This window comes from Myxine glutinosa, chromosome 3 (assembly GCF_964187855.1).
Source record: "Myxine glutinosa chromosome 3, kmMyxGlut1.1, whole genome shotgun sequence".
NCBI lineage: Eukaryota > Metazoa > Chordata > Myxini > Myxiniformes > Myxinidae > Myxine > Myxine glutinosa.
In genome coordinates, this window is record NC_136263.1 from 50,876,339 (window position 1) to 50,903,189 (window position 26,851).

Genomic DNA, 26,851 nt, shown 5'->3' on the forward strand with positions numbered 1-26,851 from the left:
CTCCTCTCTTTTTTTTTGTGTTTGTTCATTCCCTTGCTTATTGTGTCCAACTATAGCCGCAATAGTCAGTTCATACACTGTCACCTCGCTCTTGTATTTAAATAAATATTAAACAGCACCATTTTACCTCATCCACGAATGGACGAATGTTATGTTTTTACCCATGTATCTGTCTGTCTAACTATTTGTTTGTTTTTCAGTCTGTCTGTGAACAGGATATCTCAAAGTTGTAGACTGATTCGGACAAAACTTGGGGGACAGGTTGGGTGTGCGACAAGGATGAATCGACTCTATTTTGGTGAAGATCCAAACTGGATATGAGATTTTTTTTTTTAATTCTTGCAGTGATTCTTCACTATTGAGGGATGGGGCAAAAATGGTATACAGCATGATATTTCAAAGTTGTGGACGGGTTATGACAAAACGTTGCAGATGGGTTGGTTAGGTGACGAGATCAAACTCATTCGATTTTCATAAAGGTCTAGATGCAGATCCGGCCTATCGGTGGGATACAAAACGTAAACGGTTCACCCAGGCGGAGGGTATGTGCTCTACCGAGTGCCGTTATAGTTTTTTTTGTGGTACTGGTACCCGTCATATTCGCTGTGAAGACGAGCTTGGATTGTGCTTTTTTTTTTTGGCCTGATTACCTGGGTTGTGCCAGGTGACTTTGTAGACCTTGTGGAAGCAAATTTGACGTTTTGAAAGATTTCATCCATAGGTACTGTTATGTGTTCCTCCCCGACCCCCTGGTCACGGTGTTCCTCCGAATCCCGAGAGGAGCCACGGCAGAAAAATATGTTATTCTGTGTTAGAAATCAATAGTGAAACCACACCAATGATTTTAAATGAACAAATGTTGTATTAAAAATCACACACAAGAATAACGGTACAACCAATAGCAATCCAGAGTGCACTCTATATATCTTAGGATGGTACCATCAACTAAAGTCAGATAACTCACTGCGCTCCACGTGAGTGAAAAAGGACACTCCTCAATGTCTCTATAACCTTCTCCAAGGCGAAGTTGATTCGCTCCAGCGATCGCTAGACCGATGTCCAGTCGAGACCCGAATCCCGTACAGATGGCAATGGCAGTCACACAGCCGAAACTGTATAAAGGCGCCCTCCAGAGGAGCACATTCACAGCTCAATCAGCAAACCGCAACGTAATTGGAGACGACGCGGTCGCGCACACACATCCCCGACAGACGATGGGATGTTGAGAAGAGCTGACGCGTAGCAAAACCTTTGTCGGTGAACGAAGCACGAGGTTCAAAATGGCCGACGGCTCTTACTTGAGTCGATGCGACCAGGCAAGGATTCGTCGGAATCTCAGCCTAAACCTGACTATGCAGATTTCTCAATCCCAACAATAATACCCATCGCAGTATGTCCTTTCAAGGAACTCAAAATTCCCTCGCGACCTTCGTCAGACAACGCTCGCTACGGAACTCGACGTCACGCGTCTTGTCCGACTTTTCTCGCCACGCCTCTTCTTCTTCCCCTCGTCGTCTTCCGGTTCGGTTTCCTGTATCATTTAAATTTAACCTTTTTAACTTTTGATAACTGTTCGTGAATACTAAACCTTTTGAAGATAATAATAATACATAATATCAGAAATATGTCAAGTGGGTGAAAACCACAACAATGGAAGTGACAATCCGTAACAGTACTGACCTGCTTTTGTGCTAAACCGAATAGTGGAGTACCTGTATATCAAATAATAAATCGGAACTGCCAGAACAAATGGTCTTCCCTTTGTCGCATTAATCTCTATAGCTTTTGGTGTGCCTGTTGCATTGTAGAAAGTATCATTCAGAAAGAAAGTATCATCCTGTTGCATTGTAGAAATTTTACAACATGTTGGAAGGCTGGTTTTGAAATGGGCAAGATGGTCTGGATATTATCAAATTTTGTTTTTAGAGCTCTGAAACTCAAATAAATCTGTGCTGAAAGGTATGAACATGGTTACTTATTAATTTATTTATTTTGCTTTCCCATCTCAAAAATTAAAGTATACTGTTTGTTTTGTTTTGTTTTGCAAATGTTTCGTGAAACCAATCTTTTTCGCCCTAAGCTTTGTATTTTTATGCAGAGTAAGATTATGCGATTTTATTATTCCAATTTTTTTTTGTGCTGAGGTTACTGTTACTTTTAAATCAAACCATTTGTTTTATTTGTTGTTTTTGCACTGCACCGGTTGTGCTGTAACTCAAACTCTGTATACTCTTGGGTTCTGACTGCTGTTGGTAAAATGGGGAAAGTGTTGCAGATTGTGCTAAACTCTTAAAAAATCAAACGAATACCACTGAAATATGATTTCCTAGGTCAATATACAGGATATTGATTTGTAAAAGGATATATAATCTTCTTTTAAAAGCTGTTAAAGTGGGAAAATTTAATAATAATCGTTGGAATCTGCTAGTAATGTGATTGTTTTGAGAGCTCATTGCTCATCGTGAGGCATCGTGTATCGTGTTTGGGACCAATTTTCGGGAGCCCTGTCCATATCAGGTTCATAACTCGAGTTCAGCTGGAGAGAGAGAGAAAAGGAGGGATTTAGTTTTGAAAGATGTTTACCAAGAAGGTGTGTGTGTGTGTGTGTGTGTGTGTGTGTGTGTGTGTGTGTGTGTGTGTGTGTGTGTGTGTGTGTGTGTGTGTGTGTGTGTGTGTGTGTACGTGTGTGTGTACGTGTGTGTGTACGTGTGTGTGTACGTGTGTGTGTGTGTGTGTGTGTGTGTGTGTGTGTGTGTGTGTGTGTGTGTGTGTGTGTGTGTACGTGAACGTGAACTGTATAAATACACTACATGGCCAAAAGTATGTGGACACCCGAACATCACACCTGTTTGTGCAAGTCGAACATCTTATTCCAAAATAATTGGCATTAATATGGAGTTGGTCCCCCCCTTTGCTGCTATTATAACAGCCTCCACTCTTCTGAGAAGGCTTTCCACTGGATGTTGGAACATTGCTGCGGGGTTGACTCAACCTGTCATTCTTCCGAGGTCAGCAAAATGAGTACCAAATAACTGGTTTGACAGAGAGGAGTGTCGATTTTTATAAACCATTAAAGTTGAAGATCTAAGTTGGAAAAAGTACATAGCAAAAAAAACAAAAAACTAAATCAGTTAAAAATAATAAAAATGCAGGTTTTGTACTTCAATATCATGAATGAATTTATTTCGAAATACAATTTTTTCTTTCCTTCACACGAATTTCAAAAATGACCATATTTCTTGAGATTGAATCATTATTAATGACGAAGACCAAGGACACTACACGAACGGCTTTAAGGAGATGGCGGGACTTAGTCAATCGGACAAGTGCAGGTTCTGCAAGGTCGAAACAGCATGACATACATCCTATCAGGATGGTTAAAAAAAAATACTCATACCAAAACAGCTGTGCACGTAAAGGCACAACAAAGTATGTTGAGTAATCCACTGGCACATCTGTAGAAATTTCAGTATCCCAGGTTCCACAAAGTTCATGGAAACATGAACCAAAAGCAATTGTTGAAAACAACGACATAATGCTGACACATGACCTGATTAGCCCATCCAGCGTGAATATAGAAAACAACGCACCGTGACTGGACATGCTACTCAGATGAAAAAAGCGGAAAGAAGGCATTGCAAATTGAGGATTCAGTACCGAGTGATTTTGGTCTAAATAACACAGAAATAAAGCAAATGACCAAATATCAAGACCTCAAGAATGAAGTGTGAAAAGATCCTGAAAGCTGAAGAGCGCCAAAATTGTACCAGTGATAATTGGAGCAATGGGTATGATAAAGAAAACCCTCATGATGATCCTACAAAGCAACTGTGGGAACATTACCACAAATGAACTACAGCTGGAGGCTGTATGGTGCTCGGTGACAATCCTGAAAAGAGCCCTTGGAACAAAATCTGAGAACACACCTTCACAACTTGGTTCATAAATCGCAATACTTCACCGAAGCGGGGGTGGATACTTTGAGTCTTTGGAGATTCTGTTCCACCTAAAATCCAAATTATGATATATGCTACTTACAAATTATGATGCATTCTGTGATATACTTAACACCACCTACCTATCATATTCAGATCTCACATAATACCGAAAAAGTTTATGGGATTGGAAATTGTTGGTGAAAACTTATGACCTCAGAATGAATAAATAAAAAAACCTTTGTGCAGAGTGCAGCATTTAAATTTATTTTAAGTTGCAGACATTAAAGGTAACTCTGCTTTGGATGACGATTATTTGAACATTATTTACAATGACAATTCTCACAGCAATGTGGCGTCTTTTGGGCACACAAGCTTCTGCAGCAATGCAGTTCCTTTAAATGGTATTTACCCTTTGCCTGCTGCTGCTAGGTGATGTTCACAGAGGAAGATGTGAAGTTTTACTTGGCTGAACTTGCTTTGGCGCTGGATCATCTGCACAGCCTGGGCATAATCTACCGTGACCTAAAGCCAGAAAAGTGAGCTCTCTCTCTGTCTCTGTCTCTCTCTCTCTCTCTCTCTCTGGACATACATCATATTGAACTGGATATGCAATGGCAGCTTGAGCCACAGAAGTAAAGCCGAGTTATCCCAGATCTAGATGCAAGTTTAGTTGGGTCAAGTGCACACAAAACTAATACTTTCCAAGGCCAGTATACTGCTGGTGTTAATGGTAGTTTTCAACAAGATGTTTGAGGCTGATGCTGGTCTTTGTTCAGTGGTACTTTCGTGGTTCTTTGGTAGCTTTTGACATCCTTCTTTGCGTAACTTTTATCATGTTGAATTGCCCTATTTACTTCTCAGTGGTTAGTTGTCCCCCGTCGCACCACGGAGCGAAAGGGGGACTATGGTTTTCCCCTCCGTCTGTGTCCGTCCGTCCGTGCGTGCGTACGTGAAGGACCGCATTCAAATTTGGTGTGTGGGTGCAACCCACGTAAAAATCCAAGATGGCTGCCACCATGTAGGTCTGACGCCATGTATGTCTGAACCTTGTGAGCGGAATATCTTGAAAAACAAGCATTCTGAGTATTGCGCTGCAATACATGTCCCCTACCAAAGTTCAAAGTGCCATAAGTTTGTCAAAAATGATCGAATATGCAAATTTATGCACGGTTGATGCTTGTTTTCAAACTTGATCTGAGGTATGCTGAGACACGTGTGTCACGCCTCGCCTCGTTGATAAGCCTGCAAGGTCGCTCCGTGGAGCGGCCTGCACGTATTGCACTGTGTGAATTATATAAATTATTACCAACTCACGGTCTGAGGTACTAGCGATTCAAGAGATATCCATTTTAAAAAATATTTTCGTTTAATTAACGATATCTGCCAAACCACGTGCCCTATCGCAAATTCCAAAAGGACGTTTTAGTAGACTGACATGCTGAACAGATTTGTGAAGTTTCCCCTCGATTGGATCAAAAATGAGGGAGGGGCTCGGTTTTAAAGGTTCATGCTTAAAAACGTCATAACTCTGAAACCATCAGTAATTTATTATATTTTTTGGTTCACGATCAATGATCGATGTGTATATATATGTTGCTCAGCTTGGCTCTGCCCCTCCGGAAAGCGCGCGCTGTGTTGCGCTGTTGACGTTCGCGAGACGAGGCTGAGGACGCGCAGTGCGGCTTGAGGAGAACTCGAGAATAAACAAGAGATATCCATTTTTAAAAAACATTTTCGTTTAATTAACGATATCTGCCAAACCACGTGCCCTATCGCAAATTCCAAAAGGACATTTTAGTGCTGAACAGATCTGTTAAGTTTCCCCTCGATTGGATCAAAAATGAGGGAGGAGCTCGGTTTTAAAGGTTCATGCTTAAAAACGTCATAACTCTGAAACCATGTGTTGCATGCCGTCATGCTCGCTGACTTTTTTTGTTCGTCATGGGTATGCGATTCTGCTTGCAAAGTTTGGCCTCGATCTGTTCAGCCGTTGCAGAGAAAAGGGGGTTTTCGTGTTTTCATGAAAAACAATATGGCGACCGAACCACGTGAGCAGTGACCATAATTACCATTAAAATATTCTACAGACCGAGTCCATCATATGGTGAAAATTTTATCTCAATCGGTCCTATTATTGCAGAGAAATTGGTTTTTAAAGGAAATTAAAACTTAAAATGGCACTGAGTTAAGGATCATCAGAATTATCAGAATTACCAAAGTTCAAAGTGCCATAACTTTGTCAAAAATTATCGAAACTTCGTGAAGTTTGAACTTGATCTGTAACTTATCATGAGGAAACCATGTGCCAAGTTTGAAATCATTAGCATTAAGCGTTTAGAAAAAAAGTCCGGAAAACTGTTCTTTGCGTGACGGACTGACAGACTGACGGACTGACGGACTGACGGACAGCGTGCAAACTTATAGTCCCCTCCGGTGTACACCGGTATTGGACTAATAAGCGAAGTACCAACTTCTAATCGTGTGTGGGTGTATCTAGGCATAAGGAAAAACCCTATTGAAAATTGGGTCGCCACGTCAAAATCCAAGATGGCCGCCGCCATGTATGTCTGAACCTTGTGAGCGAAATATCTTGAAAAATAAACGAACTACTAACGTCTAATCTGGTGTGTGGGTGTATCTACGCATAAGGAAGAAAGCTGTTGAAAATTGGGTCACCACGTCAAAATCCAAGATGGCCGCCTTGCGTCTTCCACTTTGTCAACTCGCATCACTTCACCGATGGGGGACCTAGTCGTAACGCTTTTGTTTTGAATTGAAAGGGCCAGCGCTTTTAGTTTTAAAGGATATTTTTTAAAATGGTTTTTCACCGTTTGGTCAAATCTTTGTCTCACAAGTCATGGGAGAGCAAGATTAACTTCCTTTCCAATGATGATTCTTCAGATTGCAATGCAGCTTGTTGACTGTTCTTCATGAGGGTGATAGTTTTGTGTTAGTCTATTTAATGACTGACTGAACCTTGACAAACCGAGTAAACTGTCACATGCCTACTCTATGTATTAATTTATTTAAACTTTATGCCACTTTTGCTTCATGGTATACAAAATAGTGGTAAATAGCTAAGTTAGGGAATCTTTGAAGAGTTTGGAGTAGTGCACTGGTTTCTGCAGTGTGCATTTTTACGCACACTGATGCTCGTCATATCTCTCATCCATGAAGGCAGCAGTGACCATTGACTCCCATTAACTAACCACAATTGTTTTGTAACGAGGAACTGAATATACAAGATTCCTTCCCACTTTAGAACTGACCCCAGTAGTATCACTGACGGGCTGCTCTCCGTTTCAAAACATAGACCTAAGCCTGTTGTAAACTGGCACAGAATATTTGTATAGCCCTTTTTCACACATGTATTGTTAGGGAAGTGGGAATATTCATATTGTATGATTTTACTGTTGCAGTGATTTGTGCAATGAGCAAATCGTGTGCTCTGATGTCGTGATGCTGTGTTGTTTAGTTTTAAAATATTGGCGATTTGTGTGTGTTTAACACACATGATAATTTGCTAAGCTTAATTTAGGAGTTGTTGTGAAAGTGAAGACACCACAAAGTTGGGTATATAGTGAAATAAAATGTTTGGAGACAATAATGTGACCAGCAACAGATTAGGTAGTCCAGGTGTGATCATGCTGATTGGTCATTTCAGTGAGGTCATAAGGAAGGTAATGATTGAATCCAAAGAAAACAGAGTTATCCCAGGAACCTGAAAACACAGTGGTGTGTAGGGCATGCGAGTCCAGAGATGCACATGGTCGGGGCCTGCACAGCATTACTTTGTTCATGGTGCCAGACGCACATTCCTTGGCTGAACCAACGAGATTGGTTTTGTGCAGGAACAGAGTTTAGTGAGCCTGATATTTAGCCATCACAAGTTTGATCACCTGGTAAAATGCTTGACAGGTCGAACACACAGCTTGGGCCAGAAAGCATGTGGCCTGAGGCCTTTGTGTTTGCTGAGAAACTCCAGCAGTGTTGAAGCAAACCACCCCTGGGGATGCTTCCACACACGACATTGGCAGTGATGGGGTGCTAAACTTCCCTCCTCTTAAATTCTCAGGTGCAGCACGTGTTTTCTGGGCAGTCCTATTATATGGCCTGAGTCGATTTTCCTGCTGCTATCAGCCATACGTCATTTGTAATTCTCTCCTTTCCTGTGATTGCATCTCCCCCATCAGCACTCATTTAATCATATTTGTTCTTAATTCAACCTATGCATTCAACTATTGACTGTACACTGTGAAGCCTTCAAGAGTTTATCTTTACATCATTGGCGTTGTGGAAGGAGTCCTGTTTCCTAGGTAATCTGTTAATTGGCTGCCTTGTTTGCTCGGCTGACTTCTCCTTAGCCAACCCCATGACCTGGACATCATTTTCTGTCTTTAGGAGGGTGTGTTTTTGTTGTACTCCTCCCAGTTGGGGTGTGGTTTGATCTTCAATGTGCTGTGGAAGGCGACCCCCTCCCTCCTCCCAGCCTGTCACGTGACAGGATTATATAGAAGAGCTTTCATCACTTTGAATGATGATGCAATGTTTTAATCTTTCAGTATAAATCAGTTCAACTCCACATCGTTTTGTAATTAGAATGAATTGGTGAGTGTTTATGTATGCACACACAAGTATTGTGTTTGTGCATGTATTTTCTCTGGGGTGTCTCTCCACCCAGAATTTTCTTTGGCAGATAAGAAATGGAGAGGAGAGGGTGCGGTCGGATGCTTCACCTCAATTTTTTTTTTTTATAGGATGGTGAGAAAAAGACACCAGATGGACTCTGCATTTCATATGTTTAAGCAGTTTGTGAAAATGTAGTTTAAATTGATCGAGTCTTGAGTGGACCATGGTCACACTGAGGCATATGGCCCCAGAATCACTGAGTGTTCTGATTGGCCCAATTAACAGACGTTGGTGGGGAAAATGGTCTTCATGCCTAAAAGGCAATGCCTTTTTTAAGCTGACACCACCGATGAGGAACGTGATGGTAACCTCATAAAGCTTTAAGCAATTTGATGATGGCAATGATTACTTTGTCATGAACAATCATGATGCATGCTTTTGTAAATATATATATACAAGCAACACAAATGACACTGGATACAAATCCGACAGTTCTTCACGGTAAAAAAAAACCACACAACACACGCTTATTGAACTATAGAAAACGTATTTTACTTGGGCCACGAATAAACACTTTTGAGGATTGGCAGAGGTGCAGAGATTCCTGCTTCCTGAGGCTCGTTTGCACGACGTGCTTGAGGCCTCCTTTCCTGTTTCCTGAGGCTCGTTTGCATGATGTGCTTGAGGCCTCCTTTCTTGCTTCCTGAGGCTCGTTTGCACGACGTGCTTGAGGCCTCCTTTCCTGCTTCCTGAGGCTCGTTTGCACGACGTGCTTGAGGCCTCCTTTCCTGCTTCCTGAGGCTCGTTTGCACGACGTGCTTGAGGCCTCCTTTCCTGCTTCCTGAGGCTCGTTTGCACGACGTGCTTGAGGCCTCCCTTCCTGCTTCCTGAGGCTCGTTTGCACGACATGCTTGAGGCCTCCTTTCCTGCTTCCTGAGGCTCGTTTGCATGACGTGCGTGAGGCCTCCTTTCCTGCTTCCTGAGGCTCATTTGCACGACGTGCTTGAGGCCTCCTTTCCTGCTTCCTGAAGCTCGTTTGCACGACATGCTTGAGGCCTCCTTTCCTGCTTCCTGAGGCTCGTTTGCATGACGTGCTTGAGGCCTCCTTTCCTGCTTCCTGAGGCTCGTTTGCACGACGTGCTTGAGGGCTCCGAGTGCTTCTGCTCACTGAGGATCTCACCTTCGAAAGTGTTGCGTTTACATTCTGTACGCCTGGCCATCTTAGCTGCTTAACGTGCAGTGTAAACTAACCTTTTCTTTGTTATCAATGGTGATCTCAAGCTTGTGGAGGAGCTTGTATGTGTAATGTATTTGGGAGGACGACTCGGCCATCCTTGTACTTTTACATGAATTACAATGACTTGGACCGGTGTGTACGGTGTGTACCCTGGTTAGAATAGGTACACCGTATCCCTGCATGTCGGAAGAGGCGACTAAGAGGGTTGGCGTCAGGAAGGGCATCCGGCCATAAAAACATTGCCTCAAAAAGAGAACCATGACAATTACAACTACATATGGGCAGGGTCCAGCCCAAAGTGGAGATCGGTTTCTGAGGTTTGGGACATGGAATGTAGGGACAATGACAGGGAGATCAGGAGAAGTGGTGGAAGTATTGATCAGAAGAAGAGTGGACATATGTTGTGTGCAAGAGATGAGATGGAAGGGAAGTGGTGTGAGAATGGTGAAGGGTAGGCAGGGACAGAAATACAAGTTTGTGTGGCAAGGGTGCCCGGAGGGTGTGAATGGTGTTTGTGTCCTGTTTTCTGAGGAGTTTGTAGACAGTGTGGTGAATGTGACGAGAGTGAGTGATAGGTTGATGATGGTGAAAATGATGATTGGAAAGCTCTTGGTGAACGTCATCTCGGGATATGCTCCGCAGGTTGGTCGGAGCGATGAAGAGAAGGACAAGTTCTGGTGTGCGATAGAGAAGCTGATGGAAAACGTGAAAGATGAGGAAGTTGTTGTGGTAGGAGGAGACCTAAATGGACATGTGGGAAGGAGTATGGACGGTTTTGAGGGAGTTCATGGGCTGTACGGATATGGTGTGAGAAATGGAGAAGGTGAAATGATTTTGGAGTTTGCTGATGGAGCTGATTTGTTGATTTGTAATACTCAGTTCCAGAAAGGGGATAATAAGATTGTTACATACATGTCAGGTGGGTCGACGACAACCGTTGACGACCTGATGGTGCGTAGGCGTGATAGGGGGCACCTCCGGGACACAAAGGTGATCCCGGGGGTGGAGGCTGTTTCACAGCACCACTTGGTTGTCTGCGACACAAGGGTGAAGAGTGAAAGTTGCGAGGAGAGCTCGGCGGGTGAAGTACCAACCGAGAATGAAGGTGTGGAGGTTGAAAGAGGTGCCAATAAGGGAGGCATTAAAAGAGAGGCTGAGTATGGTAGAGGATGATGTGGTTGAGCTTGAACGTGGTTGGATGTCAATGAAAGATAGTCTGTTGGGAGCCGTTGGTGAGCTATGTGGATGGACAAAAGGACCACCGAGGCACTGGGAAACATGGTGGTGGGATGATGAAGTTGGAAAGAGGATTGACGAGAAGAGGAAGAAGTTCAAGGAGTGGCAGAAGGCGAAGGGTACGGGAGCAGAAAAAGCAGAGCATGAAAGTTATAAGGCAGCCAAGAAGGCTGCAAAGAAAGAGGTAGCAAAGGCGCATGGCAAAGGAGGCATGTACGAAAATGTTTGGAGAACGCTTGGATTCGGAAGAGCGTCAGAGAGCGGTATTCAAGATTGCAAAGCAGATAGCGAAAAAGAGGTGTGATGTGATGGGGGTGCGTTGCTTGAAGGATGAAGTGGGACAAATCGTTGTGGACCCAGATGGAATTAAAGGAAGATGGAAAAGATATATGGAAATGCTGTTGAATACAGAGAATGAATGGGATGGCAACATAGAGAGTAACCCAGTTTTAGGACCGGCAGAGAAGATAACTGAGAAGCAAGTTGAGGAAGCGATAAAAGCAATGAAGAGTAGAAAAGATGGCCGACGGGAGTTGTGGGAGATATGTTGAAGGCAGCAGGAAGTTGGGGTGTGAAGAGAATGGCAGAGATCTGTAATCTGGTGGTGAAAGAAGGTCGCATTCCAGTGGATTGGGACCTGAGTACCCTCATCCCTCTACACAAGGGGAAAGGTGACCCTCTGGAGTGTGGCTCGTAACGAGCGATAAAGTTATTGGAGCATGGAATGAAGGTATTGGAAAGGGTGTTGGAGAGGAGGATAAGGAAGAAGTTGAATATCGACGAAATGCAGTTTGGATTTATGCCAAGAAGAGGAACAACAGACGCGCTCTTTATTGTGAGGCAGTTGCAGGAGAAGTACATGTTTGAGGAAGAAGTAGTTTCTTGGGTTTGTTGATCTGGAGAAAGCATTCGATGGGGTTCCACACAAAGTATTGACATGGGCATTGAGGAAGTTAGAAGTGGAGGAATGGTTGATCAGAGTTGTGATGGCAATGTACAAAAGAGTGCGTACAGCTGTAAGGACCAAGGACGGGAACAGTGGTGAGTTTGAGGTGAAGGTGGGAGTGCATCAGGGGTCGGTACTAAGTCCACTACTATTTGTAGCTGTGATGGAGGTGCTGGCTCAGAACGTAAAGGAGGGTTTACCGTGGGAGTTGTTGTATGCAGATGATCTGGTGTTGATTGCGGAAAGTATGGATGGACTGAAGGAAAAGATGAACAAGTGGAAGGAATGTATCGAGACAAAAGGTCTGAAGGTCAATATAAGAAAGACGAAGGTGATGGCAAGTGGTAAAGCATGTGGTGAGGTGGAAAGAACTGGGAAGTGGCCATGTGCTGTGTGCAGGAAGGGTGTTGGAGTGAATTCCATTCAATGTACAAAGTGCGCTGAGTGGGTTCATCAAAAACGTAGTGGTTTGAGAGGGTCATAAACCAGTGTGGCAGCTACATTGAAATGTGAGGTGTGCACAGAGGGAGCTGCAGATGGAGGAAATGTTGAGTTGGATCTTGGAGACTGCGTGAAGCTGGAAGGTGTGAAAACATTTTGCTACCTCCGAGACATGCTGAATGGAGAAGGTGGATCAGACTCGGCAACGGTTGCTAGAGTGAGATGTGCATGGAAGAAGTTTCGGGAACTGAGTGGCGTGCTGATGAGGAGGGGAGTGTCGTTGAAGCTTAAGGGAAAGGTTTATGCTGCATGTGTGAGAAGTGTTATGATTTATGGGAGCGAGACATTGGTCATGAATGTAGAGCAGCAACGAAGGCTGGAAAGGGTGGAAATGCGAATGGTTCGGTGGATGTGCGGAGTATCGTTGAGAGAGAGGAAGACAAATGATGAATTGCGAAAGATGATGGGAATAGAGCCTGTGATTGATGCTGTGAAGAGGAACAGGTTGAGATGGTTTGGTCATGTGTTGAGGAAGGATGAAAGTGACTGGTTGAGAAGAGTGATGGAAATGAATGTAGAGGGAAGTAGAAGACGGGGAAGACCGAGAAAGACTTGGCTAAAGATGGTGGAAGAAGAAATGCGGGCAAGGGGGTTAACAAGGAGAGATGCAGAAAATAGGGCAAAATGGAGAAGATTGTCATGGGGACCGCAAGGCTTACCCCCGCTCTAGCAGGGAAAATGGCCTTAAAATGCATGTTGTTGTTGTTGTTGTTGTTGTTGTTGTTGTTGTTGTTGCAGAGGTGAAAACCATTGCGTAGATGGGAGGATAAATAAATTTAAGAAACTCATCCTGGTTGGAAGATGGGGACTACCTTTGCAGGTTGCCTCGGGCTGGATGAGAGATATCGCATAAGGTTGTTTGGAGAGCAAACAGTAGAACTCTGAGGGACTGTTTTAGACAGCCCTTTGAGGCTTCAACATTTGATAGTCTCCCGGGAAGGGATTCTCACCAACAACGCTCGTCTCCTCCAACTCCAACAATTCTCTTTGCTGTGTCTCGCCTTGTCCCCATGGCAGAAGTAACCCATGGCAGAAGCATACCTTGCCCAGACAAACATTCCTCCATGGGTAGTTCTGCTCTTTGTCCCCTAGCGTGGTGATTTCACCCACAGAATGACATGTTACCCAAGCGAATAATTAATAAACGGGAGGTGGGGGAAGGGGGAATCTATATGCGTGGGGCAGGTGGCCAGCTACTCTATCCCCACACCCACTTACATTTGGCCCATGTATGTTTGTCCGCAGAAGTACGCATGCAGATGTGGCAGTATTCTGTACATTAACACATACAAAACCTTTTAACCTTTTGTTTATATATGTGTTTTGTACCGTCCACCTAACAGTGATGACTCCTTTTGCATCTCATTCTCTGACAACATGGACCAACTTCTGTCCACTCATGCCAACTCTTAGTTCCTCGTATGTGGTGATTTAATTTGTCATAATGACAGCTGGGTGTGGGTGCCTCTCGCACCTGCCATGGCACATCGGCAAAGGACTTCTGCGACTCATTGGGACTGACACAATTTGTCAATTTCCCAAACCGGATCTCAGTCAACGGTACATCATCTCTTCTGGATTTGGTTATGACTGACTTCCCTGCAAATGTCTGCTGTTCTTCTTCTGCTCCAATTGGTTGATCTGATCATATGCTTGTTAAAGTGGACATCTCTCTGGTCATCCTCAGAGAGCCTCCTCAGCGCTGAAGAGTCTGGCATTTCACTCAAGCCAACTGGCACGGTCTTCAAGCAGCCATCAAACCTTTAGACTGGTCTCCCATTTATACCGTCTCTGACATCAACTCATCCTCGGAATTCTTCCAAAGTAAACTGCTCTCTCTCATGCACAGATTTATCCCATCTTTTCTTCAGGTGCCATACCCTTCCTTCTATCCATGGTGCACTGAATCTTGTGGTGAGCCAGTTACACTGAAACGATTTGCCTTTGCCTCATGGAAGGCAAATCCAACTGAAGGCAATCTCAGTTCCTTTCAAAAAGCTTGGAACAAGTGTATGTCTACCCTCAGGAGAGCAGGAAACAACATCTCTAAACTATGAAGACTGAACTCTCAAACCTGTCTCTCTCCTCCAAATCCAGGTGGCATCTGGTCAAATCTGTTTCTGGTGTTTGTTCCACTTACATCCCCTCCCTTACCTCAAATGGCTACACAGCTGACACTGCATGTGAAAAAGCCGAATGCATCAACTCTGTTTGCCTCCAAATCTTGTCCCAAACCCATCGCTCTCTGTACCCACCTTACCTAGTCCATACCACAGCTGCTCCTGGACTCTGTGTCCTTCTCTCCTGACAAGGTGGACAAGTTTCTGTCAAACCTCGGCTCTGATTCTGCAACTGAACCAGATGGCATCAGCCCACAGGTCCTAAAATCCTGCACTACCGCTCTATCACACCCTGTCTCTGTTCTTTTCACCGTCTTTTGCTTAAGATCATCTGCTTGGAAATCAGCCAACATTACAGCTTTACACAAAAAGGTGCAAAAACAGATCCTTGCAACTACAGACCAATTGGCCTGCTCCCAATCATCAGCAAGGTCATGGAATCCATCATTGCTGCTGACATTAAATCCTTCCTCTTCTCCAATGGCTTCATCTCAGATCATCAATTTTGGTTCTGACCAGGCCATTCTACTCTGGACATGCTGATTCTGCTGCCTCAACAATGGATGGAGGTCCTCAACGCCAGACAGGAAATGAGAGCCGTCTCTCTTGACATATCTCGTGCCTTCGATACAGTCTGGCACCCCGCCCTGCTCACCAAAGTCTCCTCTTGTGGTATCCATCAAAATCTCCACTCATGGCTCATGGACTTCCTCTCCTGTTGTAGTCAACATGTGGCTCTAAATGGAATCCTCTCATCTCCTCTTCCTGTCCAGGCTGGAGTTCCTCAAGGCAGTGTTCTGGGCCCTGTGCATTTTCTAATCTTCATCAATGATCTCTCCAACTCTGGAAAATCCTCTATATTTTTGCTGGTGGCTCCACCCTCTGCCGCTCCACCCTATGCTGCTCCATCTCTCATCCCTCAAATCGGCAGGCAGCAGCATCTTCACTCTGCAAACTTAGATAAAATTCCAAACTGGTCAAACATGTGGAACATGTCTTTCAAGCTTGACAAATCTTACACTCTCACTTTGTCTCTCCAAAAAGACCGTCTGGTCAACCCTCACCTTTTCTCAACTTGCTTTCTCAATAATCCTCTCAAATAAGTTCTGTTACTCAAGCTTTTGCATCTCACTATCTGCCATGATCTTTCCTGGGAAAGTCATATTTCCAAGCTGGCCTCCAAAGCCAGTTGCCGACTTGGTGTCATCCATCGTGCGAAGTCCTTCCTTGGTACTACTGCGCTTCTCACCACTTACAAAGCTTTAATCCACAGCTTGATGTAGTACTGCTCTCCCCTCTGGGCTGGTGCTTCATGCTGTAGAAGCCAAGGCTTTTGGGATCATTGGTATCTCCCATGATTATGCTGAATCTGAGGGCCTTTCACTCTCTCACCTCAGGCAGGTTGGCAGTCTTTCTATCTTCTACCGACTGCTCTCTGGCCTAGCTCCCCCAGCTCTCTCTGTGCTCTGTCCCCCAAATATACCTGCAGGATGCATTAGGTCTGCCAGCATCCCTCTTCTGGTGAAACTGCCAAAACCAAGACTCTCTATTCACCTTCACCCTTTCATCCCTCATTTTTTCCCACCTGTGGAACAAACTCCCACACATTCTTCAATCCCAGGTCTTCAAAACAGCTGTTGACCACACCATCTCATATCTTTCCCCATCCAAAACTTTGATATTTTCTACCCCCGTTAATTCACCCCAAACCACATTCTTCAAATTCCTTGTTTATCCCATGTACCCTGCCCCACCCCTCTCCCACAGATCTTCTGATGTCCCTGTTCCATGCTGTTGTTGTACTTCCCTCTCCCCCCCCCCCCCCCCCCTCTTGTCTCCCGCTCCCTTTATTATATGTTCTTTGTTTACTCTCATACGAGCTGAGAGTAAATATACAAAAAAAAGGGGGTGGGGGGGGTTAGCACTCCTTTCCATCCATACTTCAATATACAGTGCCCTCAGAAAGTATTCACACCCCTTGGCTTTTTCACATTTTGTTGTTACAGCATGAATTTAAAATGGATTAAATTGACATTTTTGTCACTGATCTACACATAATACCCCATAATGTCAAAGTGGAATTTTTTTTTAGAAAATCTTCAAAATAATTAAAAATGAAAAGCTGAAATATCTTCAGTCAATAAGTATTCAACCCCATTGCTATGACACTAAATTTGAGCTCATGTGCATCCAATCTCCTTTGATCATCCTTGAGATGTCTCTACAACTTAAATTGATTGGAGTTCACCTGTGGCCAATTCAATTGATTGGATATGATTTAGAAAGAATTCTAAATCAAATCACTCCTTTCTAGATAAGATTCCACAGTTGACAGTGCATGTCAGAGCAGAAATTCTATCATGAAGTCCAAGGAACTGTCTGTGAGGAGGCATAGATCTGGGGTAGGGTATAAAACGATGCCTATAAAGTGTTGAAAGTTCTCAAGAGCACAGTGAGCTCCATGATTAGAAAATGGAAATAATATAGAAATAAGTTCTTTGGTTGAGATGGGAAAATCTGCCGGAAGGACAACAATCTCTGCAGCACTTAACAAATCTAGGCTTTATGGGAGAATGGCCAGATGGAAGCCATTCCTGAGAAAAAGGCACATGACAGCGCACATGGAGTTTGCAAAAAGGCACGTGAAAGACTGAGAGCATGAGGAAAAAGATTCTGTGGTCTGATGAAACAAAAATTGAACTCTTTGGCCTGCATGCAAAGCACTACGTCTGGCAGAAACTGAGCACAGCTCATCACCCATATAATACCATCCCTGCCGTAAAGCATCGTGGTGGTAGCATCATGCTTTGGGGGTGCTTTTCAGCGACAGGGACTTGGAGATTTGTAAGGATAGAGGGAACAATGAATGGAGCCAAATACAGGCAAATCCTTGAGTAGAAGTAAAACCTGTTTGAGAGTGCAAAAGACCTTGGAATGCGGTAAAGATTTATGTTCCACCAAGACAATGACCCCAAGCATACAGCCAAATCGACACTGGAATGGCTTCAGAACAAGAATGTGAAAGTCCTTGAGTGGCCCAGCCAGTAATGCCCAGACTTGAATCCCATCGAGAATCTGTGGAAAGACTTGAAGATTGCTGTTCACCGTCACTCCCCATCCAACTTGACGGAGCTTGAGCAAAACTGCAAGGAAGAATGGGAAAAACTCCTCAAATCCGGATGTGCAAAGCTGATAGACATACCATTAAAGAATGGAAGATGTAATCGCTGCCAAATGCACTTCTATGGAGTATTCAAGGGGCTGAATACTTATATAAATTAGATATTTCTTATCTAAAAGATTATATAAAAGGGGCAAGGGAAAGATATACTACATATACATCTTTTTTTTGGGTGGGGGGAAGTACCCGGCATTGCTCAAGCTAAAAAGAAACATTAACATATTTGAAATGTGAGCAAATATAATGGAAAGGCAATTACATTCAAATCAGAATGCATCACAAATGTCAAATCATAATTTTTACCTTTTCGTTGAATATATGTTGCTGGATGTACCGTTGATCACGTTTCTGAGTCGAGTGTGATGACGTTCAGAAAGAAGAAGAAGAAGCCTTACCCCCAACTTCGACCGCTTCCCGGAATTGTTTATTTGTGTTCAAATGTCTGGTAATTCTGTATTTATCTATGCGAATGTGTACTTGTATGTAACTGTCATTAATCAATAAGGCTTAGGCACGACAGAGCGTTTTTTTTTTTTAAATCCAAAAAAACGAACTTTTTGCATAAAAAACACTCCCAGGCACTCGCTGATGAACCTCTGAAAGTTTGACAAATATTCGTTCAGCCATCTCTCAGAAAAATGGTGACACACCGACAAACGGTTCTCTTGTATATTAGATTATGTGTCCATTGGTGACAAAAAGTTAAATTCAAGCCATTTAAAATTCAGACTGTAATACAAAATGTGAAAAAGTCAAGAGGTGGCTGGCTGAAGGCACTGTATACCGACGCATGTACAAACATATACTGTACTTTCAATTTTTGCTTTTACTACTTTTTTTGTGCTTGCAAAAGAGAAATTCACAAGACATATAATTTGCATGATTCCTTAGAATGTTGCTCATGAAAGTGTTTTTTTATGTATCTTATAAAACCAACGGCATGTGTAATTTTTATATCTTGAAAACCTTTCCATGCCAAGTGTGTTATATTGAATTCAGCTCTCCGTTCCCCTCCCCTTCTGTAATCCCCACCACTAATCTCTTCCCTCTTTCCCTTTCTGCATCTTTGCACAACTATCCTCCCCTCTTTTTGCCTTCCCATTCCTTTTCTTTTGTTGTTTTTTCATTTTTTTCTTGTACCTGTCTTATGTTTGAGGTTTTATGAAAACACTATGTTTTTGTGTTCCACAGTATCCTGTTGGATGAAAAGGGACATATAGGCCTCACAGGTAGGACCAAACTGGATTTGTGATTTTCTTCACCTTCACGCTTATCTTTCCATCTAGCTTTAATGTGTGTTCATCTGTTGGACAGTGCTGACCAACATTTGTGCAAGGCACTTACTCACTTTTTTAAAGTTTGCTATTATCTTTTTGGCTCCTCAATGATATTTGTCTGGAATTGATGATAATACTGCAGTAATAATAATTGTATTTACACTACCGGTCCAAAGTTTTAGAACACCTCAATTTTTCAAGTTTTTATTGAGATTTATGCAGTTTAATGTCTCAATGTACTCTGAAATTAAGCATAGAACAAATAAACAATTGGAGATAAAAAAGAAATCATAGAATCATTTTGTTTAACAAAATTTGATTTAAATTTTTGACTCGGCAAAGTAGCCACCTTTTGCAGATAAAACCGCCGAACACACTCGTGGCATTCTTTCTACAATGGAAATCAAATATTGTTCGGGAAGTTCTTCCCAACACTGTTGCAGAAGTTCCCATAAATGTGTTGCACTTGGAGGTTGCTTTGCTTTCACCCTTCTGTCCAGTTCATCCCAAACCAGCTCGATGAGGTTTAAGTCTGGAGACTGTGCTGGCCATTCCATGATTTGAAGCCTACCGTCTTGTTCTTTTCCTCGAAGGTAGTTTTGACATACACTACCGGTCAAAAGTTTTAAAACACCTCAATTTTACCAGTTTTATTGAAATTTACGCAGTTTAATGTCTCGATGTACTCTGAAATTAAGCATAGAACACATAAACAATTGGGGATAAAAAATAAATCATAAAATCATTTTGTTTAACAAAATTTAATTTAAATTTTTGACTCAGCAAAGTCGCCACCTTTTGCAGATATAACCACTGAACACACTTGTGGCATTCTTTCTACAATGGAAATCAAATATTGTTCGGGAAGTTCTTCCCAACACTGTTGCAGAAGTTCCCATAAATGTGTTGCACTTGGAGGTTGCTTTGCTTTCACCCTTCTGTCCAGTTCATCCCAAACCAGCTCGATGGGGTTTAAATCTGGAGACTGTGCTGGCCATTCCATGATTTGAAGCCTACCGTCTTGTTCTTTTCCTCGAAGGTAGTTTTGACATAGCCTGGAGGTGTGTTTAGGGTCATTATCTTGCTGTAGGATGAACCCCTGACCAACTAGGCATATACCAGAGGGTATTGCATGGTGCTGAAAAATGCTGTGGTAGCCCTTTTGGTTCAGGGTGCCAGTCACTCTGAGCAAGTCGCCGACTTTTGATCCAGCAAAAGAGCCCCAGACCATCACGCTTCCTCCTCCATGTTTGACATTTGGTGTCACACACTGAGGAACCATCCTTTCGCCTACTCGACGGCGTACAAAAACCCTGCGTGATGAACCAAAGATTTCAAATTTTGATTCATCCGACCTTCTTCCAGTCTTCAGTAGACCACTGGCGGTGCTTCATGGCCCAGCCAAGCCTCTTTTTCTTATTTTGCCATCTTAGCAATGGCTTTCTTACTGCCACTCGACCTGTCAAACCCGCAGCTCAAAGTCTTCTCTTCACAGTTGAAACTGAGACTTGCTTACTTCGACCAGTGTTAGGCGGCTCACAGGACAACAGCTTCAAGCACAGCTTATCACACAAGCTGTTGACCCTCAGAAACTTGTCTTCTGATTCTGTTGTGGCTTTTGGTCTGCCAGACCTCTTTGTCAGTTTCCTCCAGTTTCCAAGTGCCTTTTGATGGTGTAGGAAACTGTACTCACTGACACCTTGGCTTTCTTTGCAATTTCTCTAAAGGAAAGACCTACACTTTTAAGAGTTATAATGATCTGTCTGTCTATCTTTGTTAATTGCCTTTTTCTCGCCATTATGATAGCAATATACTACTTCCTGCAGTGCAATATTGTCCAAATAATGCTTCAGAGGGTGTAAAAACAGTCTGTTCCAATACTGCTTTTATACAGACAGGGGGGAATTGTTTGCCTCAACTTTCAAGGCTTAATTTACTTACATTGCTACAGAACAGCTGGAAGTTGTTGACCCCTTACTTGTTCCCTGAAGAAGGCCTTTTTTTACAATGCCATATAACTGTGCAATTTACATTATTTTCCCATTTTTGCTAACGTAAACTTTTTGTTTTTTAACCTTGAGCAGTTTACTGCTTGCCTTTGTACCATTTCAGGTTATTCACTGGACTTGAATTGCTTAAGTTTCAATAAAAACTGGAAAAATTGAGGTGTTCTAAAACTTTTGACCGGTCGTGTACATGTATTTAGGCTCCAACGTAAGTTCTCACGATCACTTGAGATTACTTACATAATAACATTCTGCTCACACTGTCATTGTGCAGACTTCGGCCTAAGTAAGGAAGCGATAGACCATGACAAAAAGGCCTATTCCTTCTGTGGCACGGTGGAATATATGGCACCTGAAGTGGTGAATCGCAAGGGGCACACGCACAGTGCGGATTGGTGGTCTTTTGGAGTTCTCATGGTGAGTAGAGTTATCTGCGCTGCGCTTGCTTCATACCATTTTGAAACTCTGCTCATGTGCATTTCAACTGTTTCAAGTAACCATTTTGAATGATGCATATATATGTTAATGTTTAGAATTAGATAAATCATTGTTCGGAGTTGCTTTATTGGACTGCTCGTTAACATGCTGTGGAGCTGAATGTTTATTTCGGCAAATAACATGCTGTGTAATAATTAATTTTTGTCCATGATCGATTTTCCAATTCAAACTTTGTTCAGTCGCGTGAACCGCTATGTGCTGAATCGGTGTGGGTCAGTATTAGTGGGGTGCCCGGCATTGGCAAATTTTCATTTCAAGTTGATGCAAAAGTTTACATTTTGGTATCATCTTGAAGGTTGGGATCTGAATAACACGTCATGGATCTGTGACCCAAATTAAAAAGCAAGGCTGGTTAATATGAAAATAGTCATAAAATAACATGTTTTTTATGCATTTACGCTGATACTGTCAACACTGTGGCCTCTAGAGGCAAAATACTTCGAAATGAGGTTGCTACTCTTCATCACAAAGCTGCTGATATCAAATATATTCAGATCGGATCATCCGTTCAAAAGTTAGAACAGTTGGAACTTTTCACATTCCTCTCATGGTGGGGCAGGCAACCCCCTGTTCCCCCAAGTGCCCCAATGGGGGCTGATCGTTGTCCACTTGGACCAAAAATGTATTCAGACCCCCAACCTTCAAGATGATACCAAAAAGTAAACTTTTGCATCAACTTGAAATGACTGATGGTCCAGGCACCCCACTGTATGGCATGTGGTGGATGCAAACTGCTGGTTCGTTATAAATACTGTTACTAAGCTTTGTTTATATTCTAAAAGGCGGAGTTTTTGTTCCATGGTCTGAGAGTATTCATCTTGGATGTGTTGGGTTATTAATTTACCTCTGCCACCAAAGGTGGATGGAGGTTATGTTTTCACCCCTGTTTGTGAACAAGATATCTCAAAATGTTTTGAGATATTCAGACGAAAGTATTCAGATGAAATTTGCTGTAGAGGTAGCGTGTGTGACCAGGATGAAATGATTCGCTTTTTGTAAAGATCCGGATCTGGATCCGGCTGGTCAAATTTTTGTCCCCCGTTGCACCGCAGAGCGAAAGGGGGACGATGGTTTTCCCCTCCGTCCGTGTGTCCGTCCATCCGTCCGTGCGTGCGGGCGTGCGTGCGTAAGCGAAGGACTGCATTCGAATTTGGTGTGTGGGTGCAACCCACGTCAAAATCCAAGATGGCCGCCGCCATGTATGTCTGAATCCATGTATGTCTGAACCTTGTGAGCGAAATATCTTGAAAAATAAGCGAAGTACCAACTTCTAATTTGGTGTGTGGGTGTATCTAGGCATAAGGAAGAACCCTATTGAAAATTGCGTCGCCACGTCAAAATCCAAGATGGCCGCCGCCATGTATGTCTGAACCTCGTGAGCTGAATATCTTGAAAAATAAGCGAAGTACCAACTTCTAATCTGGTGTCTGGGTGTATCTAGGCACAAGGAAGAACGCTATTGAAAATTGGGTCGCCACGTCAAAATCCAAGATGGCCGCCACCATATATATGTCTAAACCTTGAGCGAAATATCTTGAAAAATAAGCGAAGTACCAACTTCTAATCTGGTGTGTGGGTGTATCTCGGCACAAGGAAGAACCCTATTGAAAATTGGGTCGCCACGTCAAAATCCAAGATGGCCACCGCCATGTATGTCTGAACCTCGTGAGCTGAATATCTTGAAAAATAAGCGAAGTACCAACTTCTAATTTGGTGTCTGGGTGTATCTAGGCACAAGGAAGAACGCTATTGAAAATTGGGTCGCCACGTCAAAATTCAAGATGGCCGCCACCATATATATGTCTAAACCTTGTGAGCGAAATATCTTGCAAAATAAGCGAAGTACCAACTTCTAATCTGGTGTGTGGGTGTATCTCGGCACAAGGAAGAACCCTATTGAAAATTGGGTCGCCACGTCAAAATCCAAGATGGCCGCCGCCATGTATGTCTGAACCTTGTGAGCTGAATATCTTGAAAAATAAGCGAAGTACCAACTTCTAATCTGGTGCATGGGTGTATCAAGGCACAAGGAAGAACGCCATTGAAAATTGGGTCGTGACGTCAAAATCCAAGATGGCCGTCACCATATATATGTCTGAACCTTGTGAGCGAAATATCTTGAAAAATAAGCGAAGTACCAACTTCTAATCTGGTGTGTGGGTGCATCTCGGCATAAGGAAGAACCCTATTGAAAATTGGGTCGCCACGTCAAAATCCAAGATGGCCGCCACCATATATATGTCTGAACCTTGTGAGCGAAATATCTTGAAAAATAAACGAACTACTAACTTCTAATCTGGTGTGTGGTGTGTGGGTGTATCTACGCATAAGGAAGAACGCTATTGAAAATTGGGTCGCCACGTCAAAATCCAGGATTTCCGCCGCCATGTATGTCTGAACCTCGTGAGCGGAATATCTTGAAAAATAAGCGAAGTACCAACTTCTAATGTGGTGTGTGGGTGTATCTATGCATAAGGAAGAACGCTATTGAAAATTGGGTCGCCACGTCAAAATCCAAGATGGCCGCTTCTATGTATGTCTGAACCTTGAGTGAAATATCATGTCATAGCATGTTTTCTGCGTCTTCCACTTTGTGAACTCACATCACTTCCCCGACGGGGGACCGAGGCGTAATGCTTGTTAAAGTGATTTTTCACCATTGGGAGATAGGACCAAAAACGATATATAATAGCAGGATATCTCAAAAAGTTGTGGACGGATTTGGACGAAACTTGGGGGCGAGGTTGGTTATCTGACAAGGAAGAATTGATTCAATTTTGGTGAAGATCCAGATCTGGATACCGTTCAGAGAATTCTTCGTGATTTTTCACCATTGAATGGTTAGGCAAACACCGACATATAGCACGATATCTCAAAAGGTTATGGGCGAAACTTGGAGAAGAGGCTGGGTGTTTGGCAAAGACAAATTGATTAGATGTTGGTGAAGGTCTGAATATGGATTCGGATGTAAGAATTATTTAATTATTAAGTGATTCTTCACCATTGAGAGATCGGGCGAAAAGCGATCTATAACATGATATTGAAAAAAGTTGTGGACGAGTTATGACTAAACTTGATGGATGAGTTCGTTAGGTGACAAGAACAATCAAGTTTAGTCATAACTCGTCCACAACTTTTTTCAATATCATGTTATCAATCGCTTTTCGCCCGATCTCTCAATGGTGAAGAATCACTTAACAATTAAATAAATCTTACATCCGAATCCATATTCAGACCTTTACCAACATCTAATCAATTTGTCTTTGCCAAACACCCAGCCTCTTCACCAAGTGAGGCTATTGCCCAGAAACAACTTGCTTTCGTCTCCTGGAAAGCAAATCCAACGGAAGGAAATCTCATTTCCTTTCACAAAGCCCGAAACAAGTGTGTGTCCACCCTCAGGAGAGCCAGGAAACAATATCTCTCCGTTCTCAGGATCCCAGGATCCCTGCGCATCGTAAGAGGCGACCAAGGGTTGGCGTCAGGAAGGGCATCCGGCCATAAAAACATTGCCTCAAACAGGGAACCATGATTGTCATGGGGCCCGCAAGGCTAACCCCCGCTCTAGCGGGGAAAATGGCCTTAAAACCGATCATTCATTTTTTTCATTCTCAGGACCGAACTCTCTTATCTGTCTCCCTCTTCCAAATCCTGGTGGCGTCTGGTCAAATCTGTTTCTGGTGTTTGTTCCCCCTCCATCCCCTCCCTCACCTCAAATGGCCACACGGCTGACTCCGCACGTGAAAAAGCTGAATGGCCTCAACTCTGTGTTTGCCTCTAAATCTTGTGTCCCAAACCCATCCCTTTCTGTACCCACCGTACCCACCGTACCCAGCTGCTCCTGGACTCTGTGTCCTTTCCTCCTGACAAGGTGGAAAAGTTTCTGTCAACCCTCGACTCAGATTCTGCAACTGGACCTGACGGCATCAGCCCACGGGTCCTAAAATCCTGTTCTTCCGCTCTTTCACTCCCTCTCTCTGTTCTCTTCACCCTCTCTTTTGCTCAAGGTCATCTTCCATCTGCTTGGAAATCTGCCAACATCACCGCTTTGCACAAAAAAGGTGCAAAAACAGATCCCAGCAACTACAGACCAATCAGCCTTCTCCCAATTATCAGCAAAGTCATGGAATCCATCATTGATTCAGATATGAAATCTTTCCTCTTCTCCAATGGCTTGATCTCTGATCATCAATTTGGTTTCAGACCTGGACACTCTACTCTGGACATGCTGCTTCTGCTTTCACAACAATGGATGGAGGTCCTCAATGCCAAACAGGAAATTAGAGCAGTCTCCCTTGACATATCACGTGCCTTCGATACGGTCTGGCACCCCGCTCTGCTCACCAAACTCTCCTCTTTTGGTATCCATGGAAATCTCCACGCATGGCTGGCGGACTTCCTCTCTAGTCGTAGTCAACGTGTGGCCCTGAATGGGTTTCTCTCATCTCCTCTTCCTGTTCAGGCTGGAGTTCCCCAAGGCAGTGTTCTGGGCCCTGTGCTTTTTCTGGTCTTCATCAATGATCTCTCTGACTCTCTTGAAAATCCGCTCTATCTCTTTGCTGATGACTCTACTCTCTGTCGCTCCATTCTTCATCCCTCAGATCGGCAGTCTGCAGCCTCCTCACTCTCTGCAGACCTGGACAAAATCACAGACTGGGCAAACAAGTGGAACATGTCTTTCAATCCTGACAAATCTCACACTCTTACGATGTCTCTCCGAAAAGACCGACTTGACAACCCTCCCATCCACTTTCTGAATTATCCTCTCCAAGAAGTTCTGTCACTCAAGCTTTTGGGTCTCACTATCTGCCATGATCTTTCCAGGGAAAACCACATTTCAAATCTGGCCTCCAAAGTCAGTCGCCGACTGGGCATCCTCCGTCGTGCGAAGTCCTTCCTTGGCACACCTGAGCTCCTCACCACATACAAGGCTTTCATCCGCAGCTCAATGGAATACTGCTCTCCCCTCTGGGCTGGTGCTCCTGCCTCACACCTAGCTCGTCTTCATGCTGTTGAAACCAAAGCATTCAGAATCATTGGAATCTCCCGCGATGAAGCTAACTCCAAGGGCCTCTCACTCACTCACCGCAGGCAGGTTGGTGGTCTTTCCGTCTTCTACCGACTCCTCTCTGGCCTTGCCCCCCCAGCTCTCTCTGGGCTCTGTCCCGCAAATATTCCTACAGGTCGCACAAGATCTGCCTGCAACCCTCTTATGGTTAAACTGCCAAAATCAAGACTCTCTGCTCACCTTCACTCCTTCATTCCTCTTTTCTCGTGCCTCT

The 26,851-nt window shown here is 43.5% G+C and overlaps 1 protein-coding gene and 1 long non-coding RNA gene across 5 annotated transcripts in view; one reads left to right on the forward strand and one right to left on the reverse strand.

Moving 5' to 3' along the window:
* LOC137423584 (ribosomal protein S6 kinase alpha-3) overlaps nt 1-26,851 on the forward strand; it is a 350,089-nt gene that overhangs the window by 254,380 nt on the left and 68,858 nt on the right. For all 4 annotated transcript variants that reach the window (XM_078774051.1, XM_068110884.2, XM_068110887.2 and 1 more), the window contains 3 exons: nt 4,368-4,474; nt 18,980-19,017; nt 21,346-21,488. In XM_078774051.1, coding sequence (XP_078630177.1) covers nt 4,368-4,474; nt 18,980-19,017; nt 21,346-21,488 — 288 coding nt within the window. The remainder of the gene's footprint in view (nt 1-4,367; nt 4,475-18,979; nt 19,018-21,345; nt 21,489-26,851) is intronic.
* LOC137423586 (uncharacterized) overlaps nt 17,485-26,851 on the reverse strand; it is an 83,990-nt gene continuing 74,623 nt past the window's right edge. The window contains exon 3 of the long non-coding RNA XR_013622828.1: nt 17,485-17,750. This is a non-coding gene — a long non-coding RNA (uncharacterized LOC137423586). The remainder of the gene's footprint in view (nt 17,751-26,851) is intronic.